This window comes from Eumetopias jubatus, unplaced genomic scaffold, assembly GCF_037043125.1.
Source record: "Eumetopias jubatus isolate StellerSeaLion01/CBP00866 unplaced genomic scaffold, mEumJub1_p1.0 scaffold_3, whole genome shotgun sequence".
Taxonomy (NCBI): Eukaryota; Metazoa; Chordata; class Mammalia; order Carnivora; family Otariidae; genus Eumetopias; species Eumetopias jubatus.
In genome coordinates this window covers 137,956,170-137,979,183 of record NW_028274809.1, presented here as the reverse complement: position 1 = coordinate 137,979,183, position 23,014 = coordinate 137,956,170, and the positions used below count along the sequence as shown (strand labels likewise).

The following is a 23,014-nucleotide window of genomic DNA, read 5'->3' as shown; positions in this document are numbered from 1 at the left end:
GGTTAGTCTTCACGTTTAAAGCATAATGCAAGAGGCTTAGAGAGAGTTGACTTTGGACTGTATTCCACAAACACTAACTCTTTTCAGAGACTTTGATAAAAGCTCTTGCTTTAAAAAAAAATGATAGCAACAATTATTTGTTTTCATGAAGTCTAGATGAGTAAATCGTGATCACAATGAGAGGAAAAAGTCTCAAGAGAAGAAGCACTTTGTTTACATTTAAGTCTTCCAGAAATGGTATGTTTGAAAATAATATACCAGTTTAATATATTTTCCTAAATAAGTTAGAAAAACCACATTTCTGTTATACTTTCTGTTAAGTGATAAAAACAGTCTCTATTTTATAATCAACAGTCTTTTTCTTTTTAGTTCAAGGAGCTTCTAACTAGATCTGTAAAAAAGGATGCGGAAATCATCCGAGATAAACTATTCCTAGCCTTAAAATTCATGTTCCTATAATAGAATATGCTATACCCAGTCACCATCACAAAAATATCTTTCTTATCATTGCTGCCCTAGCTAAATGTGAACTTTAAAAATGGGAAAACCAGGCACGTTGTAGACAGTTCACTCTTTGTGTCATATTTTTTGGGCTAAGAAAAAAAAAATTGCCCAAGGAAGTATTTCTGGAAGGAGTCAAACTTTTTTCAACTGCCTTAGTAGTTTAGCTGACAATATTTTTGTTGTTTTAGGAATTGGTAGTGACCCTAAGTATAACTGAAAGAATACACATTTCTAAAGCATGGATCATGGTTGGTTCCTAACAAGTGTGTGATAACGTAACAAATAATGCTGTTATCATGTTACACACAGTTTTCAGGGTATCGGTATAATACCATCATTATCATTGAATTGTGTAATAAACATGTGGGGCAGAGTGCTGTAGTGGACATAACACTGGATTTTGGTTCAGGAATTCTGAATCCCAGGACTCACCATGGTGCTTGGGCCATGGAGCCAAGCCCTTCGATTTTAAGAAGTTGTGATGGGAAAGAGAAAGGCATTGCTTTATGGTAGCAGCTTCTAGAAGGTTGTTTTCTAGTTCATCTTCTCTCCTCATTTTTAACATTTTTTCCAGGGTGACATCATATATGAAAACTCCTTTTTTATATGCTGGTGTTTCTCAAAACTACGTTTTAACCAAGGCCTTTCTCATGGCTCCAGACCCACAATCCAGTGACCAACAGACAACTCTGCTTGGTTACTCCATAGATATTTCAAATCAGTGTCTCAAAAACCAAGTTCACCCTGACTCTTCTAGCCCACCACTACCCTGCTTCTTCCCTGGCTTTCATTTTGCAGCAGCACTGGGCACGGTGGATCCAGGCCCTCCTCCTTGAGACAGTTTCTTGACCTGATTTCCGGGAGATCATACTTGCCTGGGTTTTCCTCCTTCCTCACAGACCTCTTTCTTAGTCTCCTCTTCATTTCCCACCTCTGTACGTTGGGATGGCCCTGGGGCTCAGTGCTGGGTCCTCTTTTCCACCTTCACTGAACCCCTTGGAGATCTTAGTTATGTCTTTAAGTGTCATTTATACTCTCACAACTCCCACCGTTTGTATCTCCAGCCCATATGTGTCTCCTGGGCTCCGGACTGGTGCAGCTCCCCACTTGATATCTTCACATGTGCATACCTACTGGGCGTCTCAACACTGATGTCTCCAAAACGAGCTCTCTCGATGTTCCCCACAGTGTCTGCCCACAGGCTTCCGCACCTCAGAATGACAACTCCACTCTCACTTCCAGAGCCAACATTTGCAGACATATTTGACTATTCTTTTTCTCTCAAAATCACGTCCAGTCAGCAAATTCTCTTACCTTTCCTTTCAAAAGATATGATCTGAACTAATCACTTCTCATCGCCTCCACTCCCCACTCCGGTCTAGCCACACGGTCTTATCTTGCCTGGATTATTGCAGGAGCCTTCGCAGGGGTCTTTCAGTCCCTGTCCTTGCTTCCTCACAAGCTATTCTCAACACAACATCTAGTAAGATCCTTTTAAGAAGGGAGGAGACCCTGCTCAAAACCCTCCTGGGGCGAGTGAATGCCATATCTTTACCTTACCTAGAGCCCCACTTGGTCTGCTACCCTATGACATACTCCCTGGTCTCAGTTTCTTATTTTCTCACCCTTGTTCCCTCTGCTGGAGCCACACAAGCGTCACTGGTGTCCCTGCAATCCACCACCCTGCGCCTGCTAAGGGCTTTTCCATTTGCTGTTCACCCCGGGGGGCAAGGCTCATCCCCCCAGATGTTCCCATGACTTCCTCTCTTCCCTTCTTCAGCTCTTCACCCAATGTCATCTGATTTATGAGTGCTCCCTGGTCACCCTGTTTAAAATTGCAGGCCCCTTCCTCCATACTTTCTACTTGCTTGTTCTCTCTAGCATGTACCACTGTCTAACATACTCGATATTTTCCCTGTGAGTTTTGTTTAGGTCGCCCCATCTGAATGTAAGTAAGCTCCAGAGGGCAGGCATTTTGCCAGCGTTCACAGAACCATTGCACAAGTATTTGTTGAATGACTCCATCGAGAAGAAGCTTTCCCAAACAGAAGGTTATAATTCATTGTCCAGAGGGTGTTATGCTGAGTTAAATAAGTCAATCAGAGAAAGACATGTATCACATGACCTCACTGATATGAGGAATTCTTAATCTCAGGAAAGAAACTGAGTGTTACTGGAGTGGTTGGGGGTGGGAGGGATGGGGTGGCTGGGTGATAGACATTGGGGAGGGTATGTGCTATGGTGAGCGCTGTGAATTGTGCAAGACTGTTGAATCACAGATCTGTACTTCTGAAACAAATAACGCAACATATTTTAAGAAAAAAGAAAAAGAAGAAGATAACAGGAGAGGAAGAAAAGGGGAGTATGTCAGAGGGGGAGACGAACCATGAGAGATGATGGACTCTGAAAAACAAACTGAGGGTTCTAGAGGGGAGGGGGGTAGGGGGATGGGTTAGCCTGGTGATGGGTATTGAGGAGGGCACGTTCTGCATGGAGCACTGGGTGTTATGAACAAACAATGAATCATGGAACACTACACCAAAAACTAATGATGTAATATATGGTGATTAACATAACAATAAAAAAAGTAAAAAAAAAAATTCATTGTCCATTTCCCTCTCCCAATAGTCTCTTAAGTTTCATTTGAAATTTCAAGTTCTTGTTTTATCTAAAAGATAACAAAGCTGAATTTAAAATTCCCCGACACGATGTGTCTGCTTTCAAAAAAAGCACATACAAATGAAATCATAATTCAGGTTGCTCTGAACATTTTTGTACACATAAAATATCATTAGTAGTAAAAACCCTATTTCCATTATGTACTGGAAAGTTCCTATGGATTTTCAAATAGACTCAAATATAAAATTTGTTTTCATATCGACTATTACATTGAAATGTTAAAGTAGCTTTAGATTTCCTGATTCATATCTTAACAATATCACTGGTAGTATCTTTGAGGTTTTTTTTGATAAAGTTTGTGGTAAAGTTTGTGGTCCCCCTTCGACCTCACACTAGCATATGTTGAAACTTGTGGATGGCTTTTGAAATTTTGCCTCATTTGAGATTAACCAACTACTGATAATTAATTAACACCATATGGTATAAATTTTGGATTCTGTACGATTTCTACTTCAAAATGATGGCTCTTAACCCTCCCTCTACTCGCTTAACACAAGTACTTGGAAAACTTGAATAATGGGTTGTCTGGCTAGTGGAGCTGCGGTTTACTTCATAGTTAATAGAAAGATTCCTTTATCTTAGAACTCTCTTAAAATGTACGGATACATTTCCATGCCATTTAGAAAGTCTCCCAGAGGGTCAGTAGTCTTATCTGTGATAATTAAAGATCTTACATGGTCTCATGCCTGAGATTATTTACCAAATTGTAGAAAAAAAAAATATTTGATTTGCCTCTAAAGGGCTCTTTTTGGGGGGGGGGGGCAGAGGAATCAGGAGAGAGAGAGAGAGAGAGAGAGAGAGAGAGAAAGAATCTTAAGCAGGCTTCACACCCAGCGTGGAGTCTGACTTGGGGCTCAATCTCACAACCCTGAGATCATGACCTGAGCAGAAATCAGGAGTCAGACGTTTAACTGACTAAGCCTCCCAGGCACCCCTAAAAAGCTCTTTTTAATAGGTGAGACCAAATCAATAATATATGTGAAAGTGCTATGTAAACTCTAAAAACACTCCATCTGCTTTATCTTTTGGGGGGTAGGATTCACTTTTCTTAATGGTTTTATTTGCTATTTTTAAAGAACGTAATAAAAGAACCTAATTAACTGATGGTTGTGGTTAACCGAAGTTAAATAGACTATTTCACAATATATTTGATTTCTAAAAGCTTCCAAGAAAGGTAAAAATCCTGGAAAAACTTTATGGCTTGGTCATTTTTATGAGAAAGGGCTTTCTTTCCAGCAGATAACATTTCTTTTTTGGTTGAGAGTTTCAGTATTTATGTAATCATCAGCTCACAACAGCGCATTGTTTCATTCTTGATAGTGAGCCTGGAATGATAATAAAACCCGGGCAAGTCTGGGACCAGAGAGTTCCCTGCTTGCTGCTATCTCTTCTCCCCCGGCTCGGCATACACCGAGCCCACTCCCTGCCTCTGGCTGCAACACACCGATGTGAGTTTGGGCATGCGCAAAGTCCATACGCCTGACAGCCCTTGGGACTCACTTCCTTTGCCTTCCCCAAATTATTCTTCTTGCAGTACTTGCGAGATCCCTTGCCGACTAGCAACTAGTCTTCCCCTAGTTACGGTGTGACAGAGACTACCCATGAGCTGGCTGCTAAGTGTCCTCAGCGGCTCAGCTTTGTTCAGGCAATAACATATTTGATTTTAGATTTTAAATACCAACCAGGTGCTTTAGTGAAGGGGCCTTTGAGCTCCAGAGCCACACAGGAAAAGCTGTCCCTCTTGCAGCCCAGAGAACCCCAACACAGGCCCTGGGCAGCTGGTCTGTCTGCCCTGCTGTGGGGCTGCCCCCCCACCCCCACCCGCGACTCCCTGTTCCCTGCCCCGGGGCTCAGGAGCCCTGTCCCCAGCAGAGCCCCATGCGGCATCTCATTTGGGCTCCTCTGCACCTCCGGGGAGCCCTGTTCCTGTGCTAATCTGCGATGGTGCCTGTTCTCACACCGCCCTACCCTGAAAGGCAGGGCTCTTCCTTTCTGTGCTGTGCTGTCCTAGTTCCGTTTCCTTTCTTAACCGTCTTTTGTTGGGTTCCAGGCCCTGCTGCTTTGTATGCACCAATTCACCTTTGTTCTCAACACTGATGAGGTACAAATATGTCAAGCACACAGGCCTGGCGCCCGTGGCGAGTGGGGGTACATATATACAGATGGATGGATGGAGCCAGAGGAAACTGTTAGGTGGTGCTCGGTCACAGAGCAGAACACCGTTCATGACTCTGTCCCTTTGTCATTCTGCAGAGCTGCCCCTTCTCTCAGGCTTCCAGCCCCTGTACGGTTAGTCATTTCTGGCATTCTGGGGAATTTTATGTTCTAGGATAATATTTGTCTTTTGTGACCATTTTGGGGAAAAAATTTCATTTTTTTTCAACTGTAATAAAAATAACATACAGCAGAAAATTTACCTTGACCATGTTAACCGTGTAGTTTGGTACACTCTCATGGTGCAACCATCACCGCCATCCATCCACTGGATTTTTTTTTAAGATTTTATTTATTTATTTATTTATTTGAGAGAGAGAGAGAGAGAGAGAGAGAAACAGCATGAGAGGGGAGAGGGTCGGAGGGAGAAGCCCACTTCCGCCGAGCTGGAAGCCCAATGTGTGACTCGATCCCAGGACTCCGGGATCATGACCTGAGCCGAAGGCAGTCGCTTAACCAACTGAGCCACTCAGGTGCCCTTCACTGGATTCTTTTTATCTGTGTAGCTGCTGAATGTATAGCTCTTCCTTCCCCCTCCTCGCCGGCCACCACGCTTCTACTTCCCGTCTCTATGAGCTTCACCATGCGAAGCCCCTCCTACAAGTGCAGTCATACGGTATCTGCTTTTTTGTGGCTGGCTTATTTCACTTAGCAAAATGTCCTCAAGTTTCATCCACATCATAGCACGTGTCCGAACTTCCTTCCTTTTCCAGGCCTATTACTATTGCACTGTGTGTATTCACCCTGTTTGCTTCTCTGCTCATCCCTTGGTGGACATTTGGGCTGTTTCCACCTTTTGGATATTGCAAATTAGGCTGCTTAAAGCATTCATGTTTTACAAGAAAATTAGTATTTCCCCTTCAAATTAGTATGCCCCATTTAAAGATGATTATGGTCGATGGGCTGTTTTTATTATGTCCTTGAGCCTGAAGTTGGCTTCAAGCAAATGGGAAATGATTCGTGGTGCAGTGAAGCCTTAGCTCCCCAGACTCGCCAGGGGATGTGTCATGACAGAGAGGCTGTAACCACCTAAAATGTTTTCATTTTGAGTAATTTACAAGAGAACATTAAAACAATTACATTTTAAACACAATTTAATCCTCAAATAGACAAACTATCGCTGGATCGTTTGGAGTTGTTAGTATGTTCTTGTGTCACAGCCTCATTGTGCTATAATATTTAGGGGAACCCTGCCATTGCATTTTAAATTTTTTAATTTAAAGTACTTAAAATTTAAAATGTAGGTCGATCCCACTGTTCGTTACTGTTCCTTGTAAGAAGTGTACTTTCTTAACGGCTCTCTCTCTTTTCCTTATGTGTTTGTTGCTTCTAAAATGCTGTGGGGCTGGAAGAGTTAATAATAGCAGTTGTTAGAATTGTGTTTAAGAGTAGAAAGCCTCTTTTAGAGGTCCTTTAAGTGAAATGATCATACTTTAGGGCAGGAATTCCCCACGCCTCTTCTCCCCCACCACCAATATCTATGCTGGCCCTTAAAAATCTGTGACCTGATCTTTTTTTTTTTTTTTTGACAGTGTGCTTTTGATAGGAGAGGTACAATAAAGGAATCAGTTTTTACTATAAACATTTCAGTAATGCATTTGTTAGTAAAAGGCCACCTACATGTAATTACCTCTCGGCACCTTGTGGGCTTAATAGGTATCACCCACTAATAAAATCACTGCACCAAGGGTCTAATCTGTCACTAGATGCTTTTTGGCAGTTACCAAAATTAATTTCTGTTTCTTACTTCCTCCGGCACCTTGGAAAGGGAAACCTTCCAACCAGCTTATAAATTTTTCACTTAAAATACATTATTATTTTTTATTCTTTTATCTAAGATTTGTTGTTACCATGAGGCATGTATGTGTATGGTGTACTTCATTAGCTTGTCAGTTAGGTTTTAAGCTCCTTCCCAGCCCAGGCAGTATTATTTCTTGCTAGAAATACTCAGAACCCAGAATTAGCTAGACTAATGATAGAGACTATTCTTAGAGGGCTTCACTCTGGGCCAGGTGCTGCTCTAAAGGACTTTAAAGGTATCGATCATCTCGTGTAATCCTTCCAGTAATTCAGTGGGGCTAGGACTGTTATTATCCTCATGTTACAGGTGAGGAAACTGAGGCATAGAGAAATTAAAATTATTTCCAAGTCCACACAGCTGAGTAGTGGGACCAGGATTTGAACTCAAGCTGTCTGGCCTAAGAACCTGCTTTCCTACTCCATTCATTCAACAAATATTTATTAAGCCCTTAGTGTATACCAGTGAGCCATGCAAAATCCCAGCCTTCATAGGACTTACATTCTAGTAGGGAGAAAGAGAAAATTAATAACCATAATGCATGAATAAATGGTATGTTTTGGGAGGAGGTTATTTAAGTGCTAAGAAAAAAGAAAATGTAGAATAGAGTGGGGAGGTTAAGACAGATGTTGAAACTTTAAATAGGTGGTCAGGGAAGATTCATGGCTCATACTGAGGAATTAACTCATCTCTACTGTTTGATAAGATTTTTTTGTTGTTGATCTGTTAGAGATGTAGCCTGAGATCTTGACCAACTGCCTCAAAACTTTCATGAACCCACTTATTATTTCTGTCCATTTAACCCTGGAAGCGTCAGGTAGCTTCATTTCCAGAGTCAGGATGAGTCAGCCCAGGAGCTCTGCTTCACTGCCTAGAGCAGCACACCCTTACTTGAGTGCATTTCCAAATGTGCAGGTGCCCAGGAGCACCCCCATTGGTGCTGAGTCATGGGGCTGGGTAGGCTGCCTGTGCCAAGAGAAAAGTTGAAGTGAGGGGCAGTCAGATGCTGGGGAGCATTGTGGAGTGGGGGGAGGAAGTTCAGAAGGGACAAAAACATATAGCTGAGATTCTTCCAAAGAGACCCCTGCCTACCTAGGGGCAAGGGGGTATGGATTGTCCAGATAGGGCAGGTGTTCTGAGACCATGCGTCCGCTTAAGGACTGTCCCTGCATGGTGGTCCCAGGTGTGACCACGCAAGAGAGTGGAGATGGCCAGGCACAGAGCGTCCCTCCTCAGTATTAGAAAAATAATAGGTCCCGTGCTCTAGTTGGTGGGTCAGGAGTTTAGACTTCTATGTGAAGCATACCCATTTGACCCAGTTTTATTGAACCATTGTGCTTAGTGCTAATATTCTAAAATTAAACTTTCACCATAACATGTTTATTGTTCAGCTTGAAAAATACATCCTTTGGTCTTGCTGGAGCTAGGCATGATCGTAACCTCCAAGATGAGGCCTTTTCTTCTGACCGGAGAGCAAGACATTGCAGATGAGGTTCGCAGCTGTATTGGTCTTCATGGCTGTGGTGGCTGATAACTCAGGATGTTGTTGCTGGACTGCTGGCCTCATCCAGTTCCTCCCGAGGCACCACTTTCCTTTTTTATACAAAAACAACATCGTGCTTCTGATGGTGCTGACTGCACACCAGATTCCATCGACTGTTTTTCTACCCTCCCCTGCTTATTTTTATTCATTTGGCTACTTTATTTTAGGGATTTGCAAAGCTTGTTTTGGCCGTGGTGAAACGTATTGTTTTATTTCTGGCTGCCCAGCTTTCATGTCGATGCTTCCATTAAGAAGCGGACGTGGGGAGGACGTGGTTCTGGGGTTCCGGTCTGCTGCCCGGCTGTTTGCACAGCGCTGTGGTGTTCCCTGACTCCGCCTGGCAGGGCCAGCCCCCAGGGTGGGTTTGCAGCGAAGAAGCACAGCATCCAGCTCGGGGTGGGAAACGAGGCACCCGCGACACATGCTCTTCTTTCTGGAGAAAATATTTAGCACCTGGTCAAAGGGCACGTACTTTAGTACAAGGCTGTGGGGTCATTGAGGTTCTCCTGATCGGGCATCTGACATGGATCTGTTAATTTTTTTTTTTTTTAACAAGAGTTACCCACATGAAAAACTGACTTTCCCTATATTGCAGTCGTATGAGGCAGAATCAAAAATAGTGCAGAGCAAGGCTTTCCAAGAGTCATGCCTACTGGTTTACTTCTTGCTTCGGCAGAAGCTTACTAGCTCTGTATCCTCGGGCAAGTTACCTAACCTCTCTGGCCCTTACTGTCCACACGTAACTGAGAGCTATAACAGCACCTGCCTCACTAGGTTATGGTGAGAAATCAATGAGGGGAAAAACCTAAATTTCTATGATAGCCAATTCATAATACATAAAACTCCCTTCTGGGTCAGGTTTTTGCTGCTGTGATTGTATCAAATACTAGTTGAGGAGGAATTTAGAATAATAATCTAACTGACAACAGTTAACTCTGGATCAGCTCAGGTTTCCTTTCCCAAATTAGGATTCATGGTAAAGGTACCAGTGGGCTCTGCAAGTCAGGCCCCTCCTGGGGCCCTTTGTGTGCCCCTAGGATAGGGCCACCTGTTGGACAGGCTTGGTTTAGGTAGGGAACCTGAGAGGTTGGATCATCTACTCAACTGCATTTCCCCTGGAATAGAGGGAGGCACCTGGACATCCAAGGGATCCTGATGCCAGAGCCACATCCTAAAATTCATGGCCATGGTCCCCAGGCTTCAGGGTTTAAAAAACTTTCTAAGTGATTCCAGTGTACCAACAAGGCTGAGAAACGCTAGGCAAGTATTTCATTTAGGAAAGTAGCCTGCCCATGAGCTTTACTACTATAGAGGTAGTACCTCCATATATTTATAACAGAATTAGAACAGTAAACAATAAAAATTAACACAAATTCCTCATCTATATTTATCTCTATCTAAATTTAAAAGCTGATTTACTTGTCGTTCATACCTTATTGGGTCATTTCACAGCTCCTGACCCATTTGCCCAGCTGGTTTTGGTTGTATTCCAAGATGAAGATTCTAGTTGCCTTCTTAACATTTGCCTGTTGTCTATGAGTACTTGTTCTTTTTGTCTTCTTGGGTTGGAGGACCTTCATTGCCCCCACCTTGGTCTGCCTGCCGTAGTCGGTGGGATGGCCAGGCTTCTGGCCTGGCTCTGCCCTTTCAGAGGCCACGTTAGAGACACTCACATCCAGGTACCTGCTGTGAACTGTCTTCTTACTTATTTAGTAACAACTAAGTCCTAGATTTCTTCCTTCTTTTGCTGCTCCTCTTCCTCCTGTCTTTCCCCCTCCTCCTTCTTTCCCTTCCTCCTCCCCTCCCCCTCTTCCTCCTCCCCCTCCTCCCCCTCGTCCCCCTCCTCCCCCTCGTCCCCCTCCTCCTCCTCCTCCCCCTCGTCCCCCTCCTCCCCCTCCTCGTCCCCCCTCTCCCCTCGTCCCTCTCCCCTCCTCCCTCTCCCCTCCTCCCCCTCGTCCCCCTCCTCCCCCTCCTCCCCCTCCTCTCCCTCTCCTCCTCCTCCTTCTTCTTCTTCCTCAAGGATCAGACCTTGTTTTATTTCTTTGTTTTCCACTAACAGGAAAGATTTTGAACAAATTTGTATGTCATTCCCCACTTCCTCCCCCAGTACTTATAATTGGATTATCTGTTTTGGGTTATCAAAGTCAAAACATCATAATCCAGACTGGCTTCAGCCCTTTTGGACAGCTTTCCCGTGGTGCTGTGGATGCTCAAAGATAGAAGGTGATTTCTGCATTAGTCTGAGGAAAGCACATGTACCTGGTTTTTGTACCTTTTTTCTGTCTTCTAATAATAAAGTTAATTGAGAATTAAATGATACTCAGAGACAAGTAGGAGAAGTAAGTCGTATCTTTGAAAACTCGTTCTAAACTCTTCAGCGAACAGAGTGCTTACGTAGGGTTAGTGGGGTTAGTGTAATTAGCGAGTGAGGCCAGGATTTCTACTTACCAAGTTTCCTGTAGCTCTTTCCAGAATTTAGGCCATTAGCTGACAGATTGTTTTCAGTACTTTATTTTTTGAACATCATGTTTATAACTGTCTTCCCCTCTGGGTCTATACACAGAACATGCTGCTTTTCTTTTGATTGCATTTTGGACAAATAAAAATGCAGTGAAGATTAATTGTCATATCTTCCTAATAACCTAGCTGAGGGACACATCATGGTCTTGCTGACATTGTTCCATGGAGAAGGAGTGGTCTCATGCGGGGCACTCAGGCCCTAGAGTTAGATGTCCTTAGGTGTGAGTATAACTGCTTATCTGTGTGGCTCTGGGCAGGTCACTCAGGCTTTCTGAGCCTCGTTTCTTCAGATGGTGGGAGCACAGCTCCTTGGGGTGGTTTAAATGAGGTACCAGATGCAAAACTCCAGATACAGTGTGTGGCACAAAGGATGTGCCTAATGGATGATAACATGATTTACCCACCTGGCTTTTAGCTTTTGATATGTGCCTTTTCCCTTTTCAGCACAAGTAGAACATCTTACCTTATGGTTTATTCTGGGTTTGCTTCATCTTACTTTTCAAGTGATAAACTCCTTAAAAGTAAGCCTATGTGTTTTTCATTTCTCCAGGAACCATGTCCTCAGTGTATGTTAATAAATAAGTCAGTAATTCATCATATGGGTAATGAACTTCAATAAATAGGCAAGGAGAGCTTTTTTTTTGGTCTGTTTTTCAGCTTTATTTTAACTCGAACAATGCTGGTTTAGGCAACTGTTTTTATTTAGGCATTGAAAGAGTGTGAGCTGTGTACAGATTTTGTAATAAATTTCTTCGCTTTTCATGTGGAAATGGGAACACGAATGCAGGACCATAGAGAGCACACTGCATGGGTAAATTCTCACAAAGTGGACATGGAGCTCTGTTCATGTGGCTAGTAATGTAGGCTCAGGCATGGCAGATGCCCTTTGCTTACACCTTGTAACTTCATTTATAATGACTAGCCTGAGTCCTTTCAGAAAAAGGATTCCTGAAAAAAACAGAGAACAGCACAGTTAAAAACAAGGATTAAAGGGACGCCTGGGTGGCTCAGTTGGTTAAGCGTCCCCAACTCTTGATTTCAGCTTGGGTCATGAGATCAAGCCCCGTGTCAGGTTCCAAGCAGACCTTGGAGCCTGCTTGGGATTCTGTCTCTCCCCCTCCCTCTGCCCCGTCTTCCTCTTTCTCTAAATTAAAACAAACAAACAAGGATTGAAGAGGAGATATCAGATACAATTTAAAATGAGGGCAGTTTAGGTTTTACCGTGTCCGCTTCCTCTTCTCTCAGCAGGCAGGACTAACACCATCTCTTTGGAAGCTCTAAGCAGACCTTCTGCAGCTTCTGCTTCTGGGGTGCAAAGTTAGACTGTCAGGGGGGAATTACAGAGAAGGGAAAGTGCTAAAGCTTCCCCTCAAATCTGGAAATTGTGGAGGGAAACTCTAAAAAGGGGCGAGAGCATAGAATATCTGTATTGTGAGTAGTAGACATCAGATGCACACATCAATTAGAACATTATTCTAGCATTTTTAAGCCAACTGTTAACAATGATGCTATTAGTGTTTAGCCCAGAATTAAATATTAGCTTAATTTATAAGCTATTATCTAATTTATTTCTCCTACCATTGCATGGTCCCCATGTTTGAAAACAGCACTTTTAAAAATTAGATTATCTGATAAGAATATAGATTTTACAATGAAAGGACAGATTTGTTAAAAAGATGTGCCAGTATTTGTTATATGTGGGTTTGTACTTTATAACTTTTTGTGATATTCGACTGCTGCTATTGATTATCATGAGAAAACAAAATCTCTTGGATTCTGAATACTTTTGACAAAAAATACTTGAATTCTGCATACTTTTTATTCATAGAAATCTTAGATTTGAAAAGAATGTTAGAATTTATCCAGTTGCATATACTCTAATTTTACCTATTCAGAAACAGAGACCTGGGAAGTTGAGTGACTTTCCCAAGCATCTCAGGTGGTTGTAGATTTAGAACTGGTCTTCTTCTCTCTGGTTGGAGCGGTTTCTATTACTGATTTGATACCCCCATGATCTTTTAAAAGTTTTATGGTTGTATGACAGCATTTCTACAAAAACCCCAATCCTTTTTTTAAAAAAAGCACTAGTGACACTGAAACTAATAAAAACATTATTATTATTTAAAGTAGTTATCGAAACATTCAACTTGATGGTATCGTTCTAGCAGTTCTCAGGAAAGGTCAAGGTTTGAATGTAAACTGGAACCTCAATAGATTTTTTTCTTTGAGTCAAACCTGAAGGAAACAGCACATAAAAGTTTTCTGGGCAAATTTCCAGCATCGTAGCACATGAGGATTGCCATGTCTAGTAAAGAGTTTCAGGAAGAAAGAATGCAAGAGACTTGTGGAATTTTTTTCTGTTGAGGTTCTAAACATTCATAAAAAGCTTGCCTCTGTATTTCTCTTAATTAAGAGCATGGGACTTCACAGTTTGCTCTGGCTTCTTAACTCTTTTTTTCAAATGAAACAAAATTCTGTGTGTAGAGAATATGTATGTGTGTATCTGCGTATATATACACATATGTATTTATATATAATATATACAACACATGTACATATATATATCGAATCCATTTCTATATGCAAAATCAAATAAGCAATGCATTCACATTTCTAAAGGTACAGCATGACGTATGGTGGGGGATCTCGCTCCGACGCCCATCCTCTCTGCAAGAAACCCTCTTTCCAGAAGCAACCACTTCTACCAGTTTCTTTTGCAGCTTCCAGAGATAATCAATTTATATTTATATATCTATTTACAACTATGTAAATATTCATTTAAAAACACAAATACTATATACACTGTCCTATGCCAGGCTTTTAAAAAAATTTATAATATGTCTGGGAGATTGTACCACATCAGCACATATAAAGCTGCTTCATTCATTTTAATGACTGCATAGTATCAGCGCTGCATTATGGAGTATAGTGTTTAATATTACATTCCACCATATGAAATATTAATATTATGCTAATATTTCTTTATTGATTTAATTTTAGTTTTATTTACATTTATTAATAACGTATTAATATATAACCAGACCTCCACTGATATTTAACTTGCTATCTTTTGCTCTTTCAAACCATGTTAAAAAATATGTCATTTGCACACTAATGAGTTTATCTGTAGAATGAGAAAGATTTCTAGGTTGAATGAAGTATGTACATTTGTAATTTTGATTGATATTGCTAACATGTTCTTCATTTACATCACTGTGTCCTCAGCATTATAATGTGTTCATCAAACTTTTTTTTTAAAGATTTTATTTATTTATTTGAGAGAATGAGAGAGAGAGAGAGCATATGAGAGGAAGGAGGGTCAGAGGGAGAAGCAGACTCCCTGCTGAGCAGGGAGCCCGATGCAGGACTCGATCCCGGGACTCCAGGATCATGACCTGAGCCGAAGGCAGTCACTTAACCAACTGAGCCACCCAGGCCCCCGTTCATCAAACTTTTTGATACTTACTAGTCTAATGGGTGAAGAATATTATCCCATGTAGCTGTGATTTGCATTGCTCTAATGTGAGTGAGGTTGATCATTTTTTTCAGATGCTTAAGAGCCATTTGTATTTCCTTTTCTGTGAGCCATCTGTTCTTTTCTCTTCCTTCCTTCCCTTCCTCCCCTTCCTCCATTTCCTCCCTCCTTCCTTTCTCTCCCACCTTCCTTCCTTCCTTCCGTCCTTTTTTTTTTTCTGGGTTTCAGACTTATTATCATTGACTGTAGAAGCTCTTTATATGTATAAAAAATTAGCCTATTGGGTTTATGAATTGTAGGACTTCTCACCTGCCTCCCATTCCTTGATTGTCATGTATGTTTTTGGTGGAGCTTTTGTTTGTTTTAGAATGCTATAAATTTTGTTTTAATGTGTTGAATTTATCAGTCTTGCTCTATGCCATTCATGGGAAGACTTTCTCCATTCTAAGATCATAAACACAAACTTCCATGTGTTGTCCCAGTGCTGTTATGGCTTTACTTTTTAAAGTTAATCATTTAGGGGCGCCTGGGTGGCTCAGGCAGTTAAGCATCTGCCTTCAGCTCAGGTCATGATCCCAGGGTCCTGGGGTCCTTCCTGGGATCGAGCCCCCTGATGGAGCCCTAGGTCAAGCTCCCTGCTCAGCCGGAAGTCTGCTTCTCCATCTCCCTCTCCCTCTCCTCTTTCCCCTCTCCGCTCCTGTGTGCTCTCTCTCAAATAAATAAATAAAATCTTTAAAAAATAAAGTTAATAATTTAATTCATCTAGAATATATTGAGGTAAAAGGGGTGAAGTAGGTAATCCTTTGTTTCAGATGGCTATCCAGTTTTCTCAAACTGTTTACTGACCTCACATCTTTTCTCCGTTGACTTGAAATGCCACCTTTACTGCACACTTGATTTCCATATGTGTCTTTGACCTGTTTGTAATTTGTTCCTCTGACCTTCTCACCTTCCCATCATACTGCCTTATGTGTCTGTTAATGTCTCAGAGAGCTGGTGCCCCTGAGAGCACCTTTTGTTTTGAGAGCTACCTTGCTATTTTTGCGTTATTCTACCATATGAACTTTAAAGTCAACTTGTGTAGTAACCTCAGCAAACTAAAAAATATCTATCTTAGAACTATATTTTTTGAATTGGGAGTTCATTCCATTATACACATACAGCTTAGAGAGAATTGACACTTTTTTGATGTTCTTATTTATAATCATAGAATATCTTTTTAATCGTAATTTTTCCTTTTTATTGTTTAGTAGCATTTCAAAGTTTTCTTCATATAAACTTTTGCCTATTTAAGATTTTCTAGATGTTTTACTTTTGTTATTATAATAAATTAGTTTTTTCATGTTGTATTATTTTGCTAAGGAGTGTGTGTGTGAAGACTATTATCAACATACTCATTTTCTACCCTGTACCTTTTTGAAGTAGTTTTTCTGTTGATATTTTTGGATTTTCTGGGAAAACAATCATATTATTTGTGAACAATGATGATTCTTTTTTCCCAATTTTGGTTCTTCTTTTCTTTCCTTATCCATGTCATTGGCTAATATCTCCTGAACAATAATAAATAATAATAGTGGTAGTGACGTCTTGTCTTGACTTTATTGGTAATATTTCTACTCATTTGAAATTTAGTAATAATTAAAAAATTCCCACTCATATGCATGTGTGTGTGTGTAATTATGTAAGGAAATAGCCAACTTTCTTCTTTATTGAGAAATTACATTAAGAATGAATATAAATATTCTGAAATAATATTCTGATTTATCATGATGATGTACCACTTGGTAAGTTGCTAGAGATCACTTAATTGTACACTTGAAATAGGTCAATTTTATGATATATTAGATATACTTCAATAAAGTAGTTTTTGAAAAAAGTAAATACTGTATTTTATCCATACCTTTTAAGTATCTATAGAGGTGATCATATGCTATTTTGCTTTTACTCTAGTTATATGGTGACTTGTTTAAATAATACAAAAATCCTTATATTCCTAGAATAAGTCCCACTTACTCATAGTATGTTAATCTTTTTTATATACTGCTCAGTTCTGTTTGCTAATTTTTAAATTTAGGATTTACATAAGTGTTTATGGAGAAGGGAGATTCGTAAATAGTTTCTCTTTTGTGTATTTTCTTTGTTAGGTTTTGGTATCAATATTATACCTTACTCTTTAAATAAGTATTTAGAAACTTTCCTTCTTTTACCTTGTGTGGAATAGTTTAAATATTATCGAATTGTACCTTTAGACCTGCTTAGAATTCACCTCTGAAGCCATCTAGGCCTGTCTTTGTTTATTTATGTATTTATTTCTCAGGAGGGTGGTCAGTCAGGAGAATAGCCCTTTGACTTCTATTTCATTATAGTATTGACCTATTTATTTTTTATTTTTATCTGTTTATTTATTTTAAAGATTTTATTTATTTATTTGACAGAGAGAGACACAGCAAGAGAGGGAACACAAGCAGGGTGAATGGGGGAGGGAGAAGCAGGCTTCCCGCGGAGCAGGGAGCCTGATGTGGGGCTGGATGCGCTGGGATCATGACCTGAGCCGAAGGTAGACACTTAAGGACTCAGCTACCCAGGCACCCCTATAGTATTGACCTATTTAAATTTTCTATGTTTTTTTTTTTAATGGAGTGTGATTCCTTAAGTATATATGACATGATACTTAATAAACATCTTCAGATCATACTGATTGAGTCCCTTCTGATGCAGGGTGAGATGATCAGTAATGTTGAGTTATTGTTTTTGAGAGTGGTAGCTCTTTTCTCATATTTGGTATTTTATGGTATTTAACAGTTATTTCTGCCACTCCTAGGTTTAGACAGTAAGGACTGTTCCATTTTTTATTGTTGAGATGGTGATATTGTAAACCATGATGTGTGTTTACACTGCTCTGTAGACCACCATTATTATGGTCTTTGGTACCCTTGAGGGAGAGAGCCCAGTTTTATTGCTGGCCATGTGGCAGACACTGCCTGTCCTTAAGAGAGACACAGTTGATTTATCTTGGTCTTGTACATTGTAGGTTCTCAGTAATTCCAGTGAATGAAATATTTGTTTAGTATCTACTATGTGTGTGTTTGCCGAGGATATAATGTTCCAAGAGACAACATATGTTATGAATGCAAAATTGAATTAAATAAATACTATGGTAAAGATATATATTCAGGCATATTGAAGGATACAGTTTTCATGCTTGCCTAGGGGAGAATGACTTTGAAATAATTTCTAGATAGAATGGAAAGTAAATATTGATTCAGTTACTCTTATATCTAGCCTGTATTTACAAATTAATATAGAGCTAAAACTGTTTTAAGCAGTATTTTTGCTTTTCTGTATGAATTGGATAATATGCCAGGAAAAGGAAATCAACCCTGGAGCAACAGAGCTACAAAAAATGAAAATACTGATCTAAATTTAAATTATGCTTATTTTAAAACATTTAAGAAAAAAAAGTGTTGATAGTTGACAATTGTACTGGATTATGTTGAAGATTTATTGACAAAATATTCTTTCCTTTTCTCACAGATTTATCTAAAAACAGACTGGTCGAAGTCCCAATGGAATTGTGCCATTTTGTGTCACTGGAAATTCTTAATCTGTATCATAATTGCATCAGAGTCATTCCTGAGGCCATTATTAATCTGCAGATGCTGACTTACTTAAACTTGAGGTAGGTTGACTTATAAGGATTGTAATCAAATTCAGTGAAAAAAACCCCAAATAATTGTGCTTTCATTTCTATCAGGTATTTTTTTCTCTTTGCAAATCTTGATCACCCTTTGAAGTAAATCACACAAAGATTATTTAAGAACAACCTTTCATAATAAATTTGTTGTGACATTAATACTGTTTTTGGTGCTAGACTTCTCTGAATATCAACATGACAAGGTATTTTTGTTTAGTTTTTTTTACAATAATTTATATGGCATCATTTATACTTTATGTCTCTTTGGTGCCTGGTATATTGTCTTCATGTATTGCCGTAGTTTTTGGAGGAGGAGGGCTAAAGAAAGTGAAAAAAGAACTTGGGGGTTGTGACACATTGGGGCCTTGCCGGTTTGGGGGAGTTTTTGTACCATTGGATTTGCTACTTGGTACTGTCTGAGCCTGTTCCCTTTAGGCCACCTGAGAAAATTCAAGAGCACTGAGCAACTCCAGAAAGATATGAAGTTTGCTGTCTTTGTAACCCCATTCAATTAGATCAGCATTTGCTGAGGACAGGCCAGTGGTCTGTATTGATTCCCTAATTATGCACAGCACGGTGTAACAGATTAATGCCCCTAAGTAGCCCTGAAATTAAGAAAATCAGCTTTCATATGGCCTAGGTTTTAGACTTTGTGCTGTGACTGTCAGCTGCTCTGGCCAGATTTGGGTTCCTTGTCTCCTAAATCTTTGACTCACACAGGATGTCAGGAGAGAGCTAGGAACTGTTAAATCAAATCTATCTCTACTATGAAAACAAGTTTCCAAAGGTCAAGCCAGAGCAAAGCCTCTACTCAAGTCAATGGCATTATCTTGGTGTGTTAAGAGCAGCACCTGATTAGCAAGGCTTGTGCAGTGTAACAAACATGGCAAACTTTAAAGTGCAAAATTCCCAGTGAACCAGATAGAGCATTAACTTATTATAATAATGTCAATTATTTTTTTGTTGGTTTGTTGTTTGGTTCATTTGTTTTTAGTTGACCACTGAGAGTTGGGGTCTTCTCTTGCTTTCTTTGCGGTCAAAAATGGGTTTCCACTGCAATTCATTAGTTGTGCATATCCTTCTTGGGAGTGAAAAAAAATATCCTAGTCATGTTTTTAAGTGACTTGGTGAATAAGATGTAAGTTACTATTAGCATAACCTCGAGGCTTATATAGCTAACTTTCACTTCTCCAGGTTTCTAGTTCATCTGACTATTTTGAGTTTCCTTGAATAAGACAGTCTAAACTATTTCTGCAACAGCACAATATTCATTACCTTAGAATTGCCTGGTGGAGCCAACCTAGTGGCGTCTATAAGGTTTGGTTCACTATTTCCCTGAAACATCTGCCCTCTAATTCAAACCTGCATGGAGGAAATATCCCAAGAGCATATGCAGTTGGTGTGTTTACTTACCTAGGTCTGTCCTTCTGTGACATTTTTCACCTCCAGTAGTCCTACATGCAGCACATAAGGAGATTTAACTTCGCACTGTTACACTAAGTCTATACGCAATGAGAAACTTTTGGGTATAGATGACATATCTCTTCTGGGATGATATGAACTATAAAATTATACAAACATGAGATAATCTAATCTTAAAATTTATATTATGTTTTAAAAGCACTAATACAATTGATTTTGGTGTGATGATTTTCATGTTGGGCTTAGTCAAGAGTAGAATAATAATTGCTATTTCAGACGGTAGAAAGGATATATTGAAGTGTGGGCCGCAGGATCCTTTAAGGCAAGAATGGAGAGAGTCATTGAGACTGATGATGCTGAAGAGGAACTGTGTGGGTATATTGTAAACAGTTTTGTGGCGAATTCCTAGGTGATAGGAAGAAGAAAAAGATAAAGAGACTGTTGAACACCCAACTCTTTAAGTGTTATTTTCTGTTTAATTCCTTGTTTGCCTCTATCTTTTCTTCCCTTTATATAGGTCACTTTTATTTTGTGTTTTCTTTGCTCACATCTTTACTTTAATATTACTGTGCTTTAAGACATAGTCTACAGTGTTGAATCCCAACTCTTCAGAGGAATTGATAACTACATGGAGAAAATTAAGAAAAAGTGTATCTCTTACTTTTCAGAGGTGTTATACCACGGTATATGAAAAATATATGTATATCCTTGGGGCCCCTGGGTAGCTCAGTCGGTTCAGTGTCCAAATCTTGATTTTGGTTCAGGTCATGATCTCAAGGTCATGAGATCGAGCCCCTCAAAGGGCTCCATACTAGGCATGGAGCCTGCTTAAGAGTCTCTCTCTCCCTCTCCCTCTGCCCACCCCCAACAGCTCATTCACACTCTCTCTCCCTAAAAAAAAGAAAGAAAGAAAGAAAGAAAGAAAGAAAGAAAGAAAGAAAGAAAGAAAGAAAGAAAAAATGTATGTACATGCTCCAAACTCTTTGAAAGACAGGTACACATACATAATTATTTTTGATTCCTCTTTTAAGTTTATTTCACAAGTATAAGTGTGTAACATAAAATAATAACATAGGGCAAACTTTAAAGTGACCAGGAAAATGGTCACCTTGTTCAATTGTAAAGCCTTTAACTCCTGATTTATAGGTTTGGTGGGAACATGTCTTCTGAGAATCGGACCCCTGGAATTGAGTTAGTTCTCTGTTTGATAGTGATTTGAAGTGGAATGCTATATTTGCCTAAAGGATTTATTGTAGCTTGTAAAATAGTAGATGACTATCACATCTGTTTATTTGTAGGTATGTAATAATGTCTGGAAAATACCAGTGGCATCTAATAAAATTGTTAACTCTTCTAAGATGCTGAGTGATATCATCCACATGATAGTGGTGTCTGTGTGAGTTCTTCCTGTCTCAGACTCCTACCCCACTTCCAGCCACCCTCAAGCTGGTGACCAGGGAGGGGGACATGTAGAATATTATGCTTGTGTGTGATCATGATATATGTCCCCTCCTCGATATCCAGGATCGGATGTTATGGCCTTTTCAGGTCTTTTCTGCCTGTCATGAAAATTAAGTCAGCAAAATAAAATATATTTCTTCTTGGGTATGGTGAAGGGGGCATGGAGGACTCCGGTTAACTTTAGCCTTTGGAAGAGAGGCTGCCAATCCATTTACTTGAAAAGGAAGCAAGGGACTCTGGATGCTGTGGACATAGAGCCTCATAGAAGAATTACCGAGTTGTCTTCAATGTAGTTTTTCTGTGATAAATTGGGTATTCTGCCAAGGAAAGAAGCTTATGTTCTAGACGGAAGTATATAATCAAATCATGGCATTATCACCAATTTAGATGCATCAGGGAAAATCTGCATAAGTTTCAAAAAAATTACAGAAAAAATAAATTGCTTTTAGGCATACACTTAAGGCAGACTGTATCAACCATAGCATGTTCTGAAACAGCTTTAACAAATAGGCAAGTTCATCAGCTTTTATAAATAAGTACCTGGAAATACTTTCTCTTTGTGGTACTTAGGGGTTTTTCCTCTTAGTCTATTAACTACGAATAAAGAGCTGTAAGATAAAGTAACGCAGAGAAGCTGCTTTTCAAATGTTCACAGATTTAATGTTTCTGAACTTAAAATCAGACATGATCTCCCTGTATTTTTAGTTTTTCCTCTTTTTTAATAGATCACATGTGGAAATCACTAGTTTCGTATGTTTCAAAGCAGGAGGGATGCCATATGAAGCTACTTTGAGTTGATGGGAAACATTCAAAATAGATGACACCCTCTGAAATATATTGAGTATTCCAGCGGAGTAAACAGCCATGAGTGTTTGATGGTCATGGTGATAAGGATGACAGTGAAGACGATGGTGGTGGTGGTGGTGATATGCCACTGCCTACACGGGTTCTCGGCTGTCAGGGTCTCTCACAGATGTTATCTTTAAATGTCAAATGGCTGCTTAGTGCCAGAAACCCAATTCCTGTCTTAGACCAGAGATGGGTTCGATTAGCACATGCAAAACAAAACTCTTCGCTGTGAAATACAGTGAAAAACACTTCAGCATTTTCCCACATGATAGAAATGTCAGATTTGTGGAAAACATTAATTTATTGCTGTTTATGTAGCCTGTGTTTGAAGGTTCTGGGCTTTTAATCTTTGCTTCTTGGTATTCACAACAAAAGGTTATGTTAGTTTAGTGTAGGTGCCACTGTGTTTCTTCCTGTTATAAAATGTCTTAATCCCAGAAATGTGGCCAAGAACAATAAAAATGATTAAGCAAGACCTATTCCTATATAGGAACAAACACTTTGAACCTGAGTTCCACAGGAAAGCCTTACAAAGTTTAAAATCTATTTTAAGGTGCTGGAGAGGTTGTGTTGATGAGACCCATGAAGAAAATATACCTTAGGAAAATAGAACAATCCAAAGCAGCAAAACTCTTGGCTGGAACCACAGAGGTCCTATGAATCTAAGAATAGGGACTTCAGCTTTTGAAAGTTATTTCTTAGGTTCAGGAATAGAAGCTGCCAAAAAATGAAAGTTCTTTACAGCATTTGAGCATAGTGCTTCCAGAACTCTTGGTGAGTGGTTTTACTTTCTGAGGGTGAAACATACAAAACGGGAGCTGGTTCCTTCCTATGAAGCCCCTGGGGCGCCTGGGT

At 39.9% G+C, this 23,014-nt stretch overlaps 1 protein-coding gene across 2 annotated transcripts in view; it reads left to right on the top strand.

Moving 5' to 3' along the window:
• LRCH1 (leucine rich repeats and calponin homology domain containing 1) overlaps nt 1-23,014 on the top strand; it is a 198,564-nt gene that overhangs the window by 74,134 nt on the left and 101,416 nt on the right. For both annotated transcript variants that reach the window (XM_028104370.2, XM_028104384.2), the window contains exon 2: nt 18,268-18,412. In XM_028104370.2, the coding sequence (XP_027960171.1) occupies nt 18,268-18,412 (145 nt within the window). The remainder of the gene's footprint in view (nt 1-18,267; nt 18,413-23,014) is intronic.